The 21,189-nt window shown below is 38.7% G+C and overlaps 1 protein-coding gene across 1 annotated transcript; it reads left to right on the top strand.

The window, feature by feature from the left end:
* The first annotated feature begins 4,497 nt into the window (after positions 1 to 4,497).
* On the top strand, positions 4,498 to 4,977 carry LOC115985361. The gene has a single exon (XM_031108306.1). The coding sequence runs from the start codon at positions 4,498 to 4,500 to the stop codon at positions 4,975 to 4,977; it is 480 nt and encodes a 159-aa protein (XP_030964166.1).
* Positions 4,978 to 21,189: the final 16,212 nt, after the last annotated feature.

Raw genomic sequence — 21,189 nt, 5'->3', positions numbered from 1 at the left:
GGACAATCATTTTCAGCAATAAAATTCTCGAAATGAGACGTCACAATTTCAGCGCAAAAACTGAATTGTGAGTAGGTCGTGTGCATTAAAAGGTGTGTAATAAACCCACCCATAAAGTTCACCAATCATGACTGTCACCAAACCTTAACATGTTTCACGATCTCAGCCTTGGAATGAGAATTCAAGAACTGTTCACCCATCATGGTCGTCCCCTAGCCTTAAAATGTTCACGATCTCAGCCTTGGAATGAGAATTCAAGAACACAGTTTCGATGTCACCCTCTTCAGTTTGTCACAACATCATGTCCAGGGAAGAGTTGTGCAGCTTGTCATAATCATCATTCTTCATTTTACTAATGCGATTCCTATCAACCAGCAACCCTACAGCTTTAGATTCATTAATTTCACAATAGTTACTGTTGGCGTTGTCTTCTCTGAATTCTTCATACTGAATCGTATGTAAGTATTATAAGCAGCTTTGTTTTCTTCTTTGAAACTGTCCAACCAAACTTTGATACTTTTCATAAATCTGGACGCCCCAGTAGCTAGCCTTTCGGTTATCAATAAGTCTAAGCACACAAATAATTTCAGGAAAATTCTTAAATAATACACACCAGCTTGAACTGGCGCGTGCTGTGTGTGATAATTTTTTTACGATGGTCTTATTAAATATATTTTTTATAATTTGTACTAATTTAATAAAGAATAATGTATTTCATAATAATATTTTTATTTAGAATAATACTAGAAATACAAACTATTTTACAAAAAAATTTACAAACTGCTGATATGAGAAGTAATTATTGGTAAATGAAAAAGTGATATTAATGGTGGACCTAGATGAAAACCAATAAGCGGTTGACCACATCAACATTTTATAAAAATGTTGTAAAATAGTTTATGAAAATTATTATAAGAGCAATCATAAATGTAACATGAGAACAATCATAATCATAAGTATAAATTTTAACATTCATATTTTTATTTATTATAAGAACACTTATAAATCATAAATATAAATTTTGTAGTACCGAAATGAAAAAAAAAACATTTTTTTTTTCAAAAATTCAAAAGGCAAGTTAACAAAGATGTTCATTTTTTAATAAAAATTATTTATAACATTTTGTGAATCATTAAAAAGAATATAAAATTTGAAAATTATTCTTTTAATTTTAAACAAACTTTCTGAAACCCTATTTTTTCTGTCCTACAATTCAAAACATAGAAAAACGCAAAAAAAAAACAAAAAAAACAAAAAAGCAAAAACAAAAACAAAACTTAACAATGATTAATTGAACCAATTGGGGAAACAATTTGTTATTGATAGTCCATTAATGTTATTTTCTTTACAGAAATTGCAATTTCTTCCACCCAAAACATATTATCAGATAAACAATTATTAACAAAATCTAAGAATTAAATTTCTATATATGCATTGTTATAAAATAATAATAATAATAATTAAAATACAATTGCATAAGCTAAAATATGTCACTTATCTGATTATTTTCGTTTGACTAACTTTTGCTTATCTCTGAATAAATGACATTATAGAGTACTTCTAATACAACTATTAAAAGTACTTTGTTCACCCCAAACGGTTAGATAGTAAACAAAAATTAGTAAAGTCTCATATAGTTTAACATCTAAATTGATTACGATATAAAAAAAAAATCAAATTCTAACTTGCAAAACAACTAATTATCAGCCCAAATCAAAACAAACCAATGGGATAAAGAAAAAGAACTTGTGATTGGAAATTAGAATACCAATGCAAGGAATTTGGAAATTGATAGTTGAATTCGAGGACAACTAACCTCCAAGAACAGGGATAGAGTAAACAGAAACAGAGATAGAGAAAGATATTAGAGAGAGAAAAGAGAATGTTCAATTATCAAAATGGTTCAATGCCTTTACAATCTGTTATCCCTGTTATTATACCCCTAGCTCTCACTCTAAGCTGAGCTGTATAACTACCTTCTAACTACCTTGACAGCTCATCAATCTAACTAACTCTCCCCTCAGCTAACCACCTCTATATCTGTTATATTACACAGAGGCTGCACTGGAGGGCCACCTCTCATTAGCTCCGCACGCACGCTGCATCAGCAACTCACACCCCTCACATCATCAACCTAAGCACACTCTGTAGCACACCTTCATGTAGCACCACATGCATTGGTCCTCAGCACCATACACACTGGCCATCAGTCACATATGCACACACATACAATTAGGTTCCTAACAACCAAACTACCTAAATATGCATAAAAGTCGATGCAAATACCAAATAGATAAACACATATGATGTGACAATTAAATCAACAATAACCACACATAAAAAAAATAAAAAATAAAAAAAAACATTAGTAGAAAAAAAATGGTTGAAACAATAAATAACTAAAAAAATCCACCAAAAGAGAAACAAAATTGGAGAAAGAGAGAGAGTATTGACCTTTTTGTAGTGGACAACTTGGAAGGAATAGGGGAGAGAGGTGGAAATGAAGTAAGAAGAAATTTATGTAAAAATTAAGATGGAAGAGGAATAATGGAAGTAGATGAAAGGTTGGATAAAGTGAAAATGTAGAATTTAAGAAGATATAAAGGAAAAAAAAATTAAAAATCTAAAGTAAATCAAATGAAAATTAAATAAAAAATAAAAAATAAAAAATAAATTTATTGGAGGAGATGAAAGATTGAACTAAAAAGACAATGATTGAAGAAGATGAAAAGTTGAACAAATTAAATAAGAATTGCAAAAAACCAAAAAAAAACAGAAACAAAAACAAAAAATAAGAAAAGATGCTAAAGATGTAGTGCATAAAGAGCTTTATAAAATTTATTACAAAACTTCCATTATTATATATAATATAGATATTGTGGGGGCTATGGCCCAAAATAATAAGTTGGGCCTTGAGCCCGTCCGAGGAGGCAACGTGGCTCAGTGATCCACGTTTTAAGCCGATCCATGTCAGACAAAGAAAGAATGTCCGAGGAGGAATTCTTCCTCGGACACTGAAAATCCGGAACAAAGGTGTGTCCAAGCCATTGAAGCGCATCCCCTAAATACATGAGAAGAATGAAAACATAAAATATCTAAACAAAGGCTGTCACCACCACATTAAATGCACTACAGCTACCTTCTTAGTCGCATTAATATGGAGAAGACCCCTAAACAGTGTTGCCTTAGTTACCACAACTCACAAAGGACTAAAAGAAGTGTCTGATGGGACAGGTGCTCAAGTAAAAACTTGGATAGTCAACAAGTGTAAAGCCCATATGATAGGAAAGAGCCTATATAATGTAGAAAAACCCCCATAAGGAAGAGGGGGGGAAAAAAGGAGAATACTGTGGCATGCAAAGAAACCCTAATGTACTAGTCTGTATACATAAATTAATTCTTGAACCTCCTCGGACTGTGAGATTCTTCAACATAATGGCTTTTGTTCTTATCCATGTGTACCTTTATTCCATGTAAAGCCTTTGTCTAACTTATATAAACCTAATTCTTTAACCCATACTCTACAAAATTCATTGTGTTGGGCCTTTTTGAATCAAGACTTCACAAGATAGGGGTTTGGGTTCCAAAACTGTGACCCTACAATTGACGCCGTCTGTGGGAAAGAAACTTGAGTGTTAGTAAGTACGACGGTTAAGCATGGCAGGATCAGGTCCACACCAAGAAAATCCATGCCAAGCTGGCCCTCAGCAGACAGAACTTATTGGGTCTCAACGGCAAAATAATCCTCCTAACCCTGAACCAAATCCAGGCAACAGAAGAAACTGAGAGGGAAGTGTACATACTACTCAGACGAGCCCAAGTCACTCCCAAGTAAGTAGTCGCATATCTCAAAGGCGAAACAACTATCAGGCCATGCAGTGAGAGATAGATGACTTGAAAAAGAAGCTGGGCTGTGCACAGTGAAGGCAATCCCTCTCCAACTCAGACACATCCTCTAACGAGGAAGACGATGTCAGTTACAGGCGGAGGTCAAGAACTCCCCCAAATGAGACATTTTCTTACAAAAAGGAGTTGCGCCCTAAGCAGAGATATAAAAGCACATCTAGTAAGGGTTTGGGTAATGATGCCATGAACAAGGCACTAGATCAGATCTCCAGATCACCCTTCGCACACAGGATAGAGGGGGCTAAATTACCTCGACACTTCCATCAACCTACGTTTACCATCTACAACAACCGAGTAGACCCCATGGAGCACGTGAGCCAGTTTAACCAGAGAATGGCTATCCACTCCCAGAATGAGGCTCTGATGTGCAAAGTTTTTCCGTCCAGCCTGGGACCCGTGGCGATGAGATGGTTCAACAGTTTGAAGATGAACTCCATAGATTCCTATAAGCAACTTACTCAGGTTTTTTGCTCTCTCTTTATTACAAATAACAGAGTCCCTTGACCCCTAAGTTCATTATTATCCTTGTCTATGCACGAAGGGGAAACCTTAAAGGCGTATTCGAATAGGTATTGGGAGATGTATAACGAAATGGATGAAAACCACAATGACGTCGCCATCAACACATTCAAAAGTGGTCTCCCCACCAAGCATGGCTTAAGGAAGTCTCTAACTGGTAAACCCGTCACCAACGTTCGCCAATTGATGGACTGGATTGACAAATATAAAAGGGTGGAAGAGGACCAGCTACAAGGGAAAAGAAAGGAGAAGATCATCCCCCCTAAAGGGAATGATTACAGGTCGGAACGATATAACAGCAACCAGCCGAGAAGGGATTTTTCGAGACAGGCTGGACAAACCAACATGCAAGCGGTTAGTGCCATATTTAGAGAGCCGGTGCAACAAGTTCTTGAGAAAGTCAAAAGTGAGCCTTTCTTCAAATGGCCGAGTAAAATGGCCGGAGGCTTCTCAAAACGCAACCAGAACCTATATTGTCATTATCATCAAGACCACGGGCGTACCATCGAGAATTGCAAGAATCTATGGAATCACCTGGATCAGTTAGTCTGAGAAAGAAAGTTATGCCACCTTTTACACCCCTCCAGCGGTCATCTGGGCCAGGCAGCTCAAGAGCCTCGAAAAGATGTATCTCTGAAACCTCCTATGGGGACGATAAACGTCATCCTTGCCGCCCTAGGGAGAACCGGCTTTTTTCCCTCCAGGGTGCTGTCTGTGGCTCGGCTCCCTGCCGAGGATGGTGAAAAGGAGTCCAAGAGATCTAAAAAGGGAAACTCACTAATGCTGGGGTTCTTAGACAACGACAAGAAGGGAACTATCCAACCTCACGACGATGCTTTGGTAGTTACGTTGAGGATTGGAGGGTTCAACATGAAGAGGGTACTAGTAGATCCGGGCAGTGCTGTGGAGGTGATATACCCTGACTTGTATAGGGGGCTGAACCTAAACCCTGAGGACTTGACGGCTTATGACTCTCCTTTTATAAGTTTCGAAGGGAAGACTGTCATACCAAAAGGGCAGATCAGATTGCCCATACAGACCGGATCAGAGGTGGTGGAGGTGGATTTTATCGTGGTCAACGCTTACTCACCCTACACGGCTATAGTAGCTAGACCTTGGCTCCACGCCCTAGGACTCATGTCTTCTACACTTCACCAAAAGGTAAAATACTCGTTGGGGGGCCAAGTGGAAGAGATTGGTGGAGATCAAGCCATGGCTAGGCAATGCATGGTGGCCGCCATCTCATGCCGGTCCAATGCCGAGTCCTCGGCTTCTGTAAAGAACTTATAGCAATCAACCACCTCGGCAGCACAAGTCAGTGAACCAGCCGAGGAGATAACATGTGAAAGTTTAGAAAGGGTTGCCGTTAACAATAATCCAGAAAGATTTTTCCAAGTCGGCTCGAAATTACCTCTTCAAGAAAAAGAGGAACTAATTGGGTTTCTGAGGAGGAACGTTGATGTATTTCCATGGGATGCCTACAATGCCCCAGGGGTTGACCCTAGTCTCATTTGTCACTACCTAAACGTTAACCCATCTTCTATTCCAAAGAAGCAGCCACCCCAACACCCGTCGAAAGAGCATGCTGACGACGTTAGGGATGAGGTGATGAAGCTGAAAAAGGTAGGGGTCATCAAAGAAGTCTTTTACCCCGAGTGGTTGGCAAATACGGTGGTAGTAAGAAAGAAGACGGGGAAGTGGCGAATCTACGTAGACTTCACAGACTTAAACAAGGCGTGCCCGAAGGACCCGTTTCCATTGCCACGGATAAGCCGGTTGGTAGATGCGACTGTGGGCCACCCCCGAATGAGCTTCTTGGATGCCTTCCAGGGTTACCATCAGATACCACTGGCTCTAGACGATCAGGAGAAAACAGCGTTCATGACACCCGTCGAAAACTACCACTATAAGGTGATGCCTTTCGATTTAAAGAATACAGGGTCAACCTACCAAAGGATGATGATTAGAATGTTCGAACCACAACTAGGCAAGGCTATTAAAGTCTACATAGACTATATGGTAGTAAAAAGTAAAGTGGTGTCCGAGCACGTGAAAAACCTTGAAGTCATTTTTGACATCTTAAGGGAGCACAAGCTGCGCCTCAATGCCTCTAAGTGTTCATTTGGGGTCGGGTCTGAGAAATTTCTGGGCTATATGGTAACTCACAGAGGAATAGAGGTAAGCCTGGACCAAATCAAAGCGATTAATATCCTACAAGCTCCTCGGAACCCAAAAGAAGTACGAAAACTCACTAGAATGATCGTAGCATTGAATCGGTTCATCTCTCGATCTGCAGACCGATGCTGACCTCTGTCAAGGGCCAAGTCCTCGCGGACCTAGCCGCTGAATTTGCTGAACCCTCTGTAGAAGTAGTAGCCAAGGAAGAAAACATGGATGAAAAATTGGTTGGCACAATCTCTGCACAAGGAGCCTTGCGATGGAGAGTCTATATGGATGGCGCGGCAAATTAAAAAGGATCTGGGGTAGGGCTAGTTCTAATATCGCCTGAGAAGATTACCATTGAAAAGTCAATAAGACTTGGGTTCTCGACTACAAACAATGAAGCCAAGTATGAGGCTTTGCTGCAAGGAATGATTATGGTGCAAAAAATGGGCGGAAAGGCAATGGAAGCGTTCTCGGACTCCAGACTGGTCATTGGCCAAGTTAGGGGCAAGTTGGAGACTAGAGATGCGAGAATGCAGGAATACCTCAGACAAGTCAAACGCTTACAATCAGACTTTGAATTTTTTAATTTGATGCATGTCTCTAGAAGCGGGAACACACATGCGGATTCACTGGCCACTCTTACCACGTCTTCTGCGCAGGATCTACCACGAATGATCCTTGTTGAGGATTTATGCAAGACAGGAACAAACGAAAGGGATACAGTTCGGATCCATCAAATCAGAAGGAATCCAAGCTGGATGGATCCCATAGTAAACTTCCTCAAAGATGATGTATTACCCGAAGAGAAATTGAAGGCCGAGAAGATATGGAGGAATGCTCCTCGGTTTTGGTTGTCAAGGGACCACAAGCTATACAAGCGCTCCTACTCTGGGCCATACTTACTGTGCATACACCCAAAGGCATCAAAGTCACTGCTTGAAGAACTGCATGAGGGAATTTGTGGGAGTCATATGGGAGGAAGATCGCTAGCGCACAAAGCACTCACTGAGGGGTACTGGTGGCCGAACATGTAGAGAGAGGCCCAAGAATATGTAAAGAAGTGTGATCAATGCCAGAGATTCGCCCCAAATATCCACCAGCCGGAGGGAGTCCTTAACCCTTTCTCCAGTCCTTAGCTGTTCGCTCAGTGGGGTCTTGATATTGTCGGCCCTTTCCCAAAAGCAGCAGGGAACAAGCGATACTTAATAGTCGACACTGATTATTTCACCAAATGGGTAGAGGCTGAGCCTTTAGCCAACATCAGAGACGTGGATGCAAAGAAGTTCATTTGGAAAAATATCATCACGCGCTTCGGAACTCCTCGCACCCTCATCTCAGACAATGGCCTTTAATTTGATAGTAAAACCTTTAGAAAATATTGTTGCGACTTTGGAATCACAAACCGATATTCCACTACATCCTATCCCCAAGGAAATAGGCAAGCCGAAGCTGTGAATAAGGTCATAGTGAGCGGGCTGAAAAAGAGACTGGATGATGCAAAGGGAAGATGGGTGGAAGAGTTACCACACGTCTTATGGACTTACCGAACCACGCCGCGACGATCAATAGGAGAAACTCCTTTTTCAATGACTTATGGGGCCGAAGTTGTGCTCCCCCAGGAAACTAGCTTTCCAACGTTGAAATCCAGCACTTTTACCCCGAGAAGTAATGACAATTTATTAGGGAGAAGTCTAGACTTAGCCGAGGAGAAAAGAGAAAAAGCAATGATCCAAATGGCTTATTACCACCAAAAGTTAAAGTAGGGGTACAATATTAATGTAAGACTACGACTCCTAGGGCCAGGCGACCTCGTGATGAGAAAAATTTTTGGCAGCACCAAGAACCCTTCCTGGGGCAAGCTGGGACCCAACTAGGAAGGACCATATCGCATCACCTTAGTGGCAGGAATAGGTGCTTATTATCTGGAAGACCTAGATGAGAAAACTGTACCTTGCCCATGGAATGTAAATAATCTAAGAAGATATTATTATTAATGAAAACAGCTATGCCTGTGTTGTGTTCTGTGATCATCGCATATTTGTTGGCTCAACTTATGGCATCTATCCAAGTTTTAAACAGAACCTAAGTCCTGCATGGCTCCTCGGACCACAGACTTAGAGGAAATTAACAAGTAAGGACTTCTATCCAATTTTAAGGTATGATCGCAGTCTTTCATGATAGCTTTTATTGTTCTAAGTACATTGTACGGTTCTATTTCTTCTCATTTGTTTATATTGGTAGGGTTGTTGTTAATATCAACTAAAGAAACAGTAACATTGACTCGGAACAATATAATAAAATTCCATCAACATCAATCATAAAAACAAAAAGGAACATAAAAAAAGAGCACTTGTATTGATAACCAAAGATAATACAATGAGCGGTTTTTACAAAAGAAAAAAGGGCAATACAACTGCCGTCCAAAATAAAAAAGATAATAGCAATAAAAAGAACCCTAGGAGCTAAACCTCAGTAGGAGGATCTTCTTTTTGCTCTGGCTAGGGAGGAGGGACATCCTTGGCCTTGGAAGAGGGTTTCTTTCCCTTACCCTTACCTTTACCCTTCTCTTCCTCCGCATCCTTGACCCGGACAGCGACCTGGCCAGAGCCCTCAGCAATTTCAGCCAAGGGGATAGCATCAGGAACAACCGTAGGCTGCTCGGAAGCTTCAGTGGTATCGGCAGGAATCTCTCGGATCTCTGGGGGGAAGAAGACTCTCTCAGGCAATCTTAAGGCAGAGTCTGCAGGGATCCCTGCTACATTAACGGCCTGAGCCCATGAAATACTGCAGTAATCCCTGCATACCTCTGGCAGCTCCTCGGAGAGTCTAGCCTCCGTCTCCTCCGCCCCAAGCTGATAGGCAGCCCTTTTTTCAGCCTCAGATGCTTCCTTGGCTAGCTAAGCTGCTTCCTTTGCCGGGCCTCTTCTTGGGCTTTTTGCAACGCGGCCTTGAGATCCAACACAGTTTGTTTTTCAGTGGCAAGGTTGATCTCAGTCACGAACCGTTTTTGGCGTTCTTCCTCGGCTTGTTTTTCAGCAGTCTTCAAGCCAGCCTCAGCATTCTTACGGCCTGACTCAGCCTCTTTGAGCTTCTCAGATAGCTCGTATTGCTCCTGCTTTAGGGCTCCCAAAGCCTTCTCCACCTCGGCACAAGAGAGGGCCTCAACATCAGCTAACTTGCGATTATCGCGAAACCACTCCTTGGCCATAAATACTTGCTGAGTGATCTGTCCAAGAAATGACAAGATAACAGATTAAAACATGATATGATTCAGTGATCTTACAAAGGAGAAGATAAATTGCCTTACCATTGCAAGATCCCTCTTCAGGGATAGGAAAAGTTTAGGCTATGAAAATTGCCTGTAAGCCTTCATGTCCCTAGGGAGGAGCACGGGCTGCTCCAGGGCTTCAGCAATATACCCTGCTCGGCCCCTGTTGTACTCTCGGACTGAAGCGTTATAGGGAATTGCTGCTCCGTCCACTTCAAGCCAAGGGCTCCAGGTGCGTAGAGTCATACGCACTTCAGCTCGCTCCATCTCTTCTCGGCTTTCCACGGATGGAGCCCTTTTGTCCTGTTGCTCCCGAGTCGTTTTTTGTTGTTTACCGCCCTAGCGAGGACCCACTTCACCTTCCTCGAGGGACTAACCGACCTCTTCTTCTTCAAGTCGGGATTAGCCTTCAAGCCGAGATCGGCTAAAATCTGTGGAGGAGCTGGAGGAAGGTCAAAGCAGGTCTGGCTCTTGGTAGGCGCCTTCGAGGTTTGCCCTTTACCTCGAGCAGCTATCAACTCGCGCAAACTCTTTCCCTTGGAACCCATGTTGTCAACTTCCTCGTCGGAAGAACCGTCCAAACAGGCAATCACGATAGGAGGAGCTCCGATTACGGAATTTCTATCTAGCTCGCCCTCAGCGTCTGAGAGTTCGATTAAAGAAGCCTTTGGAATATCCTCCTCAAAGTAAAATTTGTCTATCTCTTCTTCTAAAGAGAGACGAGAGGACTCAGTCTCCTCCTCAACAAACGCTGCGACCTCAAGATTTTCTTTTGGAGGAGGTAGTGCGGCTGGTTAAAGGTTCTGAAGGACGGGCAAAACAACGGGCGGGAGGTCCCTTCAAGCCAAAAATCCTGGCTTTGACACGTCAATCTTGGTCAATCTTGGGCTACCAGCTCTTATAGGCTGGCCGACATCCGTGAAAATGCGGGATAAAGGTTCATAACCTAGGATCAAATGAGTAGCACGCAATTGCCCATCCACATGAACGAAAATTGTTGTGAAATTTTAAAATACTCGCAAGTGTACGAACCGTACCGAAATATAGTTTGACAAGAATGAAGTCGAATCCATAGGGACTTATATGAATGTTGGAAAATTAATTAAACCTTAACCAAATTAATCCTAATCTAGTTTAATAATTTTTTTTTTTTTGCAATTAAATATACTAAAAAAATAATAAAATTAAGCAAATAGTTAAACTAAGCAAAAGATATAAAGCAATAAAAAGATGTAAACAATCAAGAGAAAGGAATTAAGGTTTTGGAATCCACCTTGTAAGTCATATCAGTATATATTTATGATCATTAATTTTTCCCAACTCACTACATGATAATCTAGAAATCAATCTTGCTATCATGGAAAATATCATCATTAAAACTTATGTTTAAAAATCTAAAGTATGTTCTTCTTCGCTTCTTAAGTATAAAACCAAATCATCAATTGTATCCGTAACCAAACAAATCACAAGATATATCCAATTCTAAAAATCAAATCATAAATTGTATCCATTGACAGACAAATCACAAGAGATATCTAATTTTATACTCAAGAATTAATAAACCAAGCATTCAATTAATTAAGACAAATCTTAAATCATGAGAAAAACATGATTGAACTCATATCTAGAATCCCATCTTAGTCAATTGATATGAAGCAAGAACAATTTAAATCATTAAAGAATAACTATTGTGGGAAAAATCAAATCACATAAATATTACTGAAAATCCTTAACAAGGTTTCATCCTCAACCTTAATTATAAATTTAGTTACTCATAGTAATTGAAAGAAAACACAAAAATAAAGTACTAACCATTAAACTAAACAAATAAAATAGAGAAAGAAATAGTCACAGTGCTAGAGAAAAGCCATAGACAAAAAAACACGTTCTGCTCCTGCGCTCCAGTCCTAGCCGCAGCCCTCTATACGTTCAGCCCTCAGCCCTAGCACTAGCCTCCGCCCCCTGAATTTTGCCCTAAAAGAGCCTTTAAATAGGTCAAGGAATCCTATTACAAGTTGAATTCCCGTTTGGAGAAAATCCCAGATTTTTAGGCTTCACTTAACCGACGGTTTTGCCCCATTTAACGTCAGAATTTGGACTTTTGGTAAACTACAGAGTTGTAGCCCTTTATGCTACAAAGTTGAATCATCTCGATTGGACATCTGAGCCGAAAGTTATGCTGAAAATACTAATTGATATGTAGTCTGGAATCCTAATCCGAATTGGACTTGGATTTGGTGCAAATTTCCTTTGATTCCTTGCTCCTATTGGACTTAAATTTAATTTGGTTGGTCTTTTCTTGAATTCATGCCTGGCTGGATGTAAGTTGGCTTGATTCAATTGGCCTAGCTCCACTTTGCATGTAAAGCCCTTGTTACCTACAACACAAAGATATTATATAATCAGTCACAAAATAACATAAAAGTAAGGCTAAATATGTAGATATGTGAGTACTTTATTGTATATATTTCATGCACATCAAAAATCTCTGACCTTAGGAGGTAGTTCAAGGCTTGAACATTCGTAAGACTCAGCCGAGGAGCGACGTGGCGCCTATCTGTAAAACAGCCAAGAAGAAAATTTGTAGTTAAAAAGAAGAATGGGTGTTTGAATCTTCAAAAGAAGTAAAACTAAGGGGCTAAACTCCCTTCCCAAGGGATTGATTCTAAAGGTACCGCACCTGGATCCCCTGCCCGAGTTGGACAATGAAGACCGTCACTCCACTCCCCCGAGACAATCAGGAAGTCATTCTTCATACCTTTATTGGACTTAGGAAGACAGGAAATTAGCCTAACGTCCTTGGACCGAGATTTAAGGTAGTATCCCACTTTGGCAAGATGGTGGCACTCGTACATGTGAACTACGTCGTGCCATGTAAGGCCTAAGCCCATCTGCTCGTTCAAAACGTCTATGCTACCCAAAACCCTAAATAGGTTGGGAGCGCATTGATGTGGTGTCAACCTATGGTTAAGCAGGTAATCTCGAGTAATCCTACGCATGGGAAGTGTCATTCTTCCCTCTATAAAAGCAATCATGGGAATGACAACCTGACCCATTTCCCTATCAGTCAGCACTCGTTTCGGATGACAATACTCCAAAACCACCCCCTGCGGGATGCGGTACCTAGCTCTAAAGGCCTCCATGGCTGCCGGAATATCTACTAGATACTTAAATCTACCCATCTAGACAATCTGATAGGCCGAGATGAAAATCGAGATTACGAAGAGGAAGGAAAACTTACAGGTGTCCTTACAACAACCTCTAAAGCACTTAGAAATCTCTTCAGGGAAAGTGTCATTCTTCCTTCTATAAAAGCAATCATGGGAATGACAACCTGACCCACTTCCCTATCAGTCAGCACTCGTTCCGGAGGACAATACTCCAAAACCACCCCCTATGGGATGCGGTACCTAGTTCTAAAGGCCTCCATGGCAGCCGGAGTATCTACTAGATACTTAAATCTACCAATCTAGACAATCTGATAGGCCAAAAAGGAGGGTCGAGATGAAAATCGAGATTACGAAGAGGAAGGAAAACTTACGGGTGTCCTTACAATAACCTCTGAAGCACTTAGAAATCTCTTAAAGAAAAGACGTCTCACGGAAATAACTACGGAAATTCAAAGGTCTGGAATGTTCGTGAATATTTGGGCGCTGGAGTTCTCTGGAGTTCTTATATGTTAGTAGAAGAGAAAAACAAAAAAGAGTCTCCTTAGGGTTTTATATAGCAAGGGGAGAAAGAGAAGGTCGCTCCCACTCAAAGATCTAGGAGAATTGTCAGCCGTTGGATCTGCGCTTAGCTATTGGATATGGGAGACACAAAGCCGCCTGGATTAATAAGTAACGCCTTGTAACTTACAACGTGTCAAAATCAACTGTCCCCACACGTGCGAACCGGAAATTAATGGGTTCTGTCCCTTAAAAAGTCAAAACCCCGCTTTTCTCCTCGGATGGATGTAAAAACCAGAGTTTTGAGGGGCTATTGTGGGGGCTATGGCCCAAAATAATAAGTTGGGCCTTGGGCCCGTCCGAGGAGGCAACGTGGCTCAGTGATCCACGTTTTAAGCCTTATCATGAGAGACAAAGAAAGAATGTTCGAGGAGGAATTCTTTCTCGGACACTGAAAATCCGGAACAGAGGCGTGTCCAAGCCACTGAAGCGCATCCCCTAAATACATGAGAAGAATGAAAACACAAAATATCTAAACAAAGGCTATCACCTCCACATTAAATGCACTACAGCTACCTTCTTGGCCACATTAATGTGGAGAAGACCCCTAAACAGTGTTACCTTGGCTACCACAACTCACAAAAGACTAAAAGAAGTGTCTGATGGGACAGGTGCTCAAGTAGAGGCTTGGATAGTCAACAAGTGTAAAGCCCAGATGATAGGAAAGAGCCTATATAATGTAGAAAAGCCCCCATAAGGAAGAGGGGGGGGGGGGAAAGAGAAGAATATTGTGGCATGCAAAGAAACCCTAATGTACTAGTCTGTATACATAAATTAATTCTTGAACCTCCTCGGATTGTGAGATTCTTCAACATAATGGCTTTTGTTCTTGTCCATGTGTACCTTTATCCCATGTAAAGCCTCTGTCTAACTTATCTAAACCTAGTTCTTTAACCCATACTCTACAAAATTCATTGTGTTGGGCCTTTTTGGATCAAGACTTCACAAGATAGGGGTTTGGGTTCCAAAACTGTGACCCTACAGATATGTATAGATATTGTTTTAGGTTTTTGATTCTTCATTGATTTCATTATTTAGTTATAACCGTTCAAGATGAATATGTAAAATCAATAATCTATTTATACTTTTTTTGTAAATAAAAAAAATAAGAAAATAATAATTATGTGGCTAATGACATAACATTAAGGTGGGGCAATAGGAGGTCAGCAACTATAAATACTACGCTTCAACTTTTAAATATATATAGATATAGATTTGTTTAATCTATAATATAAGATTTACATTATTAATAGAATGTAAACCTATAATTATCCTTTGACAAAAACTTGCATACCTAGCTAAGTGACAAACTATTAATAGTAGGTAAAAAAAAGTCTATGGTGGGTTTTTTTAAGAATCAATAAAAACTTGTCAATTCAACTATTGTACAAAAAATTTTGAAATTTGTTACATATGTTATGTTGTTCTTTCTAGGTGATAACTCCTTTGGAGGAGTGTGTCTTTGAAAAAAAAAAAAAAAAAACAAAAAAAAAAGATCCTCCTTTGGGGAATTGTATTCTCACCAATGTTTGCATTATTCAAGCCGACATTCTCACTTCCGCTTCATCCACCGCTCCCATTATAAGAGCATTCCCATCGGTTCATACAAAAATTTATGTTTATTTTAGCATAAAACCTTACATTTTTTATTTTATGTACTCAATTTCCATTTGGATACAGCTGAAAACTGAAACTGAAAACTGAAAAACACAGTAGCAAAATAATTTTTAAATGTGTGAATAGTACCGTGAGACCCATTTTTAATGAAAAAGTTATTGAAAAGTGAAATTTGTGGGTCCATGAACAGTGTACGGTGTGCACTAATTGGCTGAAAATTGTTTGACAAGTCAAACTTTGCGGCTACTGATCGGTGCAAAACTGCAAGTGCACAGTATCGTAGTTTTATAGTAAAGTGATGAGAAGAGTATCGTCCTCAGGGATTGATAACTTACTTTTGACAAATACTAAAATTATGCTAATCTCTATTTAATCTAGAGAAGTCACTAAGGTTTTTGTAATTGGAATTCAAAATAAAATCAATTTAAATAAAAGATATGCAGAGGAAAAGAAAGATGTTGCTTGAAAATCAAATTAATGAGAAAGAAACTTCTAGGAAATCGATTTCACCTAATCCCTCACTATGCTTTACTCATCTAGCTAATTGAATTTAATTCTCTCTGTTTGTTAGCAATCTCCAAACTCTCCCAAAAGCCTCTTTCGACAGTCAATTGGAAACATTCTTGTTCATCAATTTACACAAGAGTATGCAATTTAATAAAATAAGAAAGCATTAAGACCAACGATTTTAATACTACATAGGTTCATACAAGTCTTTCGATCTCTATATTTACCTATGCTGAAATATTCAAGATCTGTCTTATAATTCCCTCTTTCAACAGCAAATCACAAGATCAAAATTATCTAATTAATGGCCAGTTAATTAGAAGTAATGAGCTCAGAATAAACCAGACAAACATGAAGAGAATTAATTCAAATTACCATAGAAAAGCAAGCATAGTTCGGAATTAGATTACATCATTTTCCTATAATAAAAAAAATTTAGTTCATGCTAAAAATTAAATTCAACATAAAAGAATTCACCATAATTTTTCTGAGAAGATTTGAAGGAAAAAATGAATGCAAAAGAATCTCCTTCAACCTCTACTAGCTTCAGCGTCCCCCTCTCTTGTTTTTCAGTTTCTTTTCTGTTCAGCCCCCTTTTTCTGCTTCAGCACCTCTTTTCTTTTGTTCTCTCTGTTCAGCACCTCCTTTTTTAGTTCTCTTTTAGCCCTACGTTTTTAAAGTCCAACCCAAAACTTGTTGCAGCCCAAAAAGCCCACTCAATCTCTCCAATTCGTGCGTGCCTCTCTGTCAAGATGAAGTCAAACCGCCTGCCTCAAAACCAAAAGGGACCCGCTTTTCATGCCAATTCTCAAGCCAAAGAAAAAATCTTCCTTCAGCCTCCATTCATCCAAAACCCAATATTCTCTCTAGCTGCTTCGTCTCTTTTATTTGAATAAATCTTCATTTTCTTCAAATCTGCAATAAAATTTAAATAACAATAATAAAGTCTAAAATCAATAAAAATAAATAAAATTAGACTAAAGTTTAAAGTTGAGAAATGATAAATTATATCAAATTATGTAAGTCATCAGCTACTGTTCATGAACAATGCATGAACAGTAGCCGTAACAATAAAAGTAAAATTTGTCCCAAAACGCGTGAAAAAAAAAAAAAAAAAAAAAAAAAAAAAAAAAAAAAAAATGCAAACGCATCAGCCGGACCCAAACGCACACTTCATATCCAATAATCTATTTTACACTACATTTCATTAAAATACCAATTTTTCTTAATTTTTTTTTTTTTTACATGCAACAACCATCATCGACTTTCTTCATTCATCCTCGGAATATGTAAAGAAAAAATACAAAATTAAATGCAAAATGAATAATGTCAGTGTAAATTCACATTGTTATTATAGCAAACTTATAAATTTATACAATTATACACTTACTATTGTGGATCATTTTTAGACAAAAATATACAAATTTTACACTTTTTTTTATTACACACCCACTGTGAGTACTCTTAACGCCATAGCCTCCTTTATGCATGTTATCCTCCTCAACCTACATGGCCTGCTCTTAGACGACTGGTCCACTCATATGGTTCACCAAGTTGCCAAGCACAGCAACAAGTGAGGCATCATCCACTTATTTAAATTATAAAAAAAAAAAAAAAAAAAAAAAACTAGTTGTAAACCTGCGCAATGCGTGAGAATATTTAATTATTTTGTAATGAAATATAACATTTTTCTAAAATATTCATAAAATCATATTAGGATTAGTTATCTGTAACAAAGTGTTGTTTTTCATAAGAGAATTTCATTTTAGATGTATTAAACTATTAATTAAGAAATGTTCTTTGTTTATATAACCTTTTACCAAAGGGTCCAAACTAACAAAGGGCAATGATCCTTTTTTTTTTTTAATAAATAATGTCATATTGCTTTCTTTTCTTTTTTTTTTAAGTAATTAAATTTTGTGTACTCTATAAGTAAAATTATATATATATATATATATATATATATATATATATATATACACTTTCTTTTCATTATGATAGTTAGAAAGGAATGAGAAAAATAGAGTTTTTCCACCATTCATAAAACTTCAACCTGAAACCTTCTATTTTAATGTTATCTTTAATCACAAACCAATCTATCTTTTTTGAAGTATACAAAGTTTGATCATATTTCTTTTATTGAATACATTGCTTATCTTAATACATTCAGAAATATTACTGCAGGGACCTGGGGTCGGTGACTAATATTGGCCCAACATTGTTAGGGTAGGTGTAGCCCAATGGCAAAAGTATAAGGGCTCAGGATCAATGCTCGGAGGTGGCCTACCATAGTTGGGCCGGGCTAGGCCTAGTACCGACAAGTAGGCTAGGGATGGCCGAAGAGGGGATAGTCAGGACTCGGGTTGGTCCCCTAATCACAGTTAGTGCCTTGGGGAAATCTGCTACCAAGCACTGTTTGGCGTTAGGTGCAAGTTTCAAAAGAATTCTCAGAAGGGACCAGTTTACTTGGATTTTGGGTAGAAGTGGGATTACATGGGAATTGATGCAGATGTAATTATTTGGATCCCCACTAAGGGGAGACTATAAGAGGGGAGGGAGGATGAATGGAAAAAGGGTTGGAAAAATAGAAAGGGGTGAAGAATAAAGAGGGAAGAAGGGAGAGAGGGAGAGAGGAGAATTCAGGGAAGGGTAAAAACTAGGATTAGGAGGAGTAGGAGTGAGAGGGTTGGGCTGTCAAGATAGCGTTTGAAGCTATACCTAGTAAGAGTGCAAGGAAACCCACCAACAAATAAACTGGGAGGCCAAATTCTTCCTCCCTATAGGTAGAACCGCCGAGTTTGGGCATCATAATTACCGAATCAAAACATACGCATATGAAGATGCTTTACAAACAAATAAAATGACATAACAATCATCGTTAATAATGATTAATTAGACTGATTAGGAAAACAAATTGTACATTGTTAATAATCTATTGAGATTATGTTCTTTGCGAAAACTACAAATTCTTCCTCCCAAAAAGATTATTAAATAAAAAATTATTAGCAAAAAATCATAATTAAGTTTCTATATGCATCCTTATATTATAATAATAATACAATTGCAAAAGCTAAAATGTGTCACTCTCATCCTATTATTTTCATTTGATTAACCTTTGCTTTGTCTAAATAAGTAGCACTAAAGAGTACTTCTAATACAACTGTTAAGAGTACTTTCTCTAAAAAAATTACAAATTTATCCACCCAAAAAGCTTAAAAAATAAACAAAACTTAGTAAAGTCTCATAATTTAACATCTAAATGGATCACTAAAAAAAATCAAATTATAACTTGCAAAACAACTAATTATTAACTCAAATCAAATAAAACCAATGGGATAAAGAAAAAGAGCTTGTGATTGAGAATTGAAATACCAAAATACCTAAATATACATAAAATCGATACAAATTTGCCAAAAAGAGAAACAATTGTGATTTAACAATTAAATCAACAATAACAAAAAGAACCATTAGTGAAAATAAAATGGTTAAAACAATTATAAAAAAAAAGTGGTTAAAACTATATTTTTTTTTTAAAAAATGGAGAGAGAAAGTGAATATTGACCTTTTTTTTTATGTAAATGACTTGAAAGGAATAGGTGAGAGTGAGAGGTGGAAATGAAGAAATATGAAATTTATATGAAAAATAAGATGGAAGAGGAATGGTGGAGGTAGATGAAAGGTTTAACAAAATGAGACGGTAGAATTTAAAAAGATAAAAATGAGAAAATTTAAAAATCTATAAAGGGAATCAAATTAAGAATTTAAGAAGACCATGATGGGAGGATATGAAAGATTGAAGTAAGAAGATAATGGTTGAAGATGAAGAAATGTTGAACAAAATAAAATTTGCAAAAATAAAAATTAAATATAAGAAAGGATTCTAATGACATGTTGCAAAAAGAGTTTTATAACATTTATTGTAAAGCTTCCATTATTTTATGTAGTGTACGTTTGTTTACACTTTTAGAGCCCAAAACGCACGTTTCCAAGCCCAAAATCCAAAATGCGTGTTTGGTAAATTATTTTCATCGCGCGTTATCAAAAAGTAGCTTTTTCTTTGAGAAAAAACCCCTCTGGGTAGAGATCTTATTATTGCAACCTTAATAAATCGAGTTGATACACCTCAAAAACGTCTGGTGGAACAGACTCCATCCAAACCAAAAAAGGAATATTGGCAACTTGTCTTGCAAGCTTGTGAGCCACACAATTTCCTTCTCTATTAATATGCTGAAATGAAATAAAAGAAAAACAAGAACGTAAGCTTTTGATATCTAACAGAACATGTCCCATAGCCGAGAGGTCCATGAGCCTTCCATTAACAGAAGTAATAATGTTTGCAAAATCTCCTTCCACAACCACTCTATCAAACCCAAGTTCCTTAGCAAAAACCAAAGCCCGGCGAGCCCCTAGCACTTCCACCATCTCCACCGAAGTAGGCAGCGGAATTTGTTGTGAGAGAGCAGCCATAACTAATCCTTGTTCATTCCGGATTATAATGCCGATGCCAGCTAGTCCAGCCTGTGAGAAGACTGCGCCGTCAAAATTCACCTTGACACAATTTTCAGGTGGTGGTCTCCATCGTACTGCCCGAGCTGTCCGTGGTATCTGCACATGTGTAGGACGCAGCTGCTGAAACTCCTTGAGAGCATCGAAAGCTGAAGCCGAAATCTGACCCAATGGAGTTGAGTTTTCACCCAACCGAAGCTTGTTGCGCCTCATCCAAATTGCAGAGGCTGTCATTGCGAAAAGATCGAAAGAATTTTTCTCCATTGAAACTTTATCAATCACGTCGAGGAAGGATGTGCAGTGAGTAGTGGTCGCCTGAAGTTGAACAAAGTGGACTTTCCAAGTATCAACCAATTTCGAGCAAGACCAGATGGCATGCAGAGTATCCTCTGCGTAAAGCTTGCAGTCCGGACATAACGCATCGTCGAGAACTTTTCTTCTCACAAGGTTGGCCCGAGTTGGCAAGGAGTTATTCCCAGCTCGCCACAGAAAGTTCTTTACTCGGTTTGGAACCTGAAGCCGCCAAATAGCCTTCCACACCGCCGTAACGTCAGCTGCACCTGTGCTATTGACGACCTTTGTTTCAGCAAGGTCCAAACAGAGTCGATACCCAGACCTGACCGAAAAGACACCGACCCGGGTATGGGGCCAATATGGGACGTCTTCTCTATTGAAAAGACTGAGCGGAATGGCCTTAATGAGTGCAGCTTCCTCTGGCACAAACTATCAATCTCATCTTCCTTCCAGCACAAACTATCATGATTTATTAGGCTATACACCCTTGCATCAGCTTGACCATCTATGACAGGGGATAAAATCTTGCCTTGTCGAGACCCAGGTAGCCAAGAATCACCGTAAATGCTTACTTTTGAACCATTCCCAATTCTCCATTTCAAACCTCGCCTGATGATTTCTCTTCCCTTCAAGATGCTTCTCCAAGCAAAGGATCCTCTATTTTCCTTAGCATCAAAA

The sequence above is a fragment of the Quercus lobata genome, chromosome 4, assembly GCF_001633185.2.
Source record: "Quercus lobata isolate SW786 chromosome 4, ValleyOak3.0 Primary Assembly, whole genome shotgun sequence".
Taxonomy (NCBI): Eukaryota; Viridiplantae; Streptophyta; class Magnoliopsida; order Fagales; family Fagaceae; genus Quercus; species Quercus lobata.
The sequence above is the reverse complement of the archived record's forward strand: the minus strand, read 5'-3'. Positions and strand labels throughout refer to the sequence as shown.

What these genes read in the sequence shown, in the direction of transcription:
- LOC115985361 (XM_031108306.1), top strand. Translation starts at nt 4,498, where the DNA reads ATGGATGAAAACCACAATGACGTCGCCATCAACACATTCAAAAGTGGT.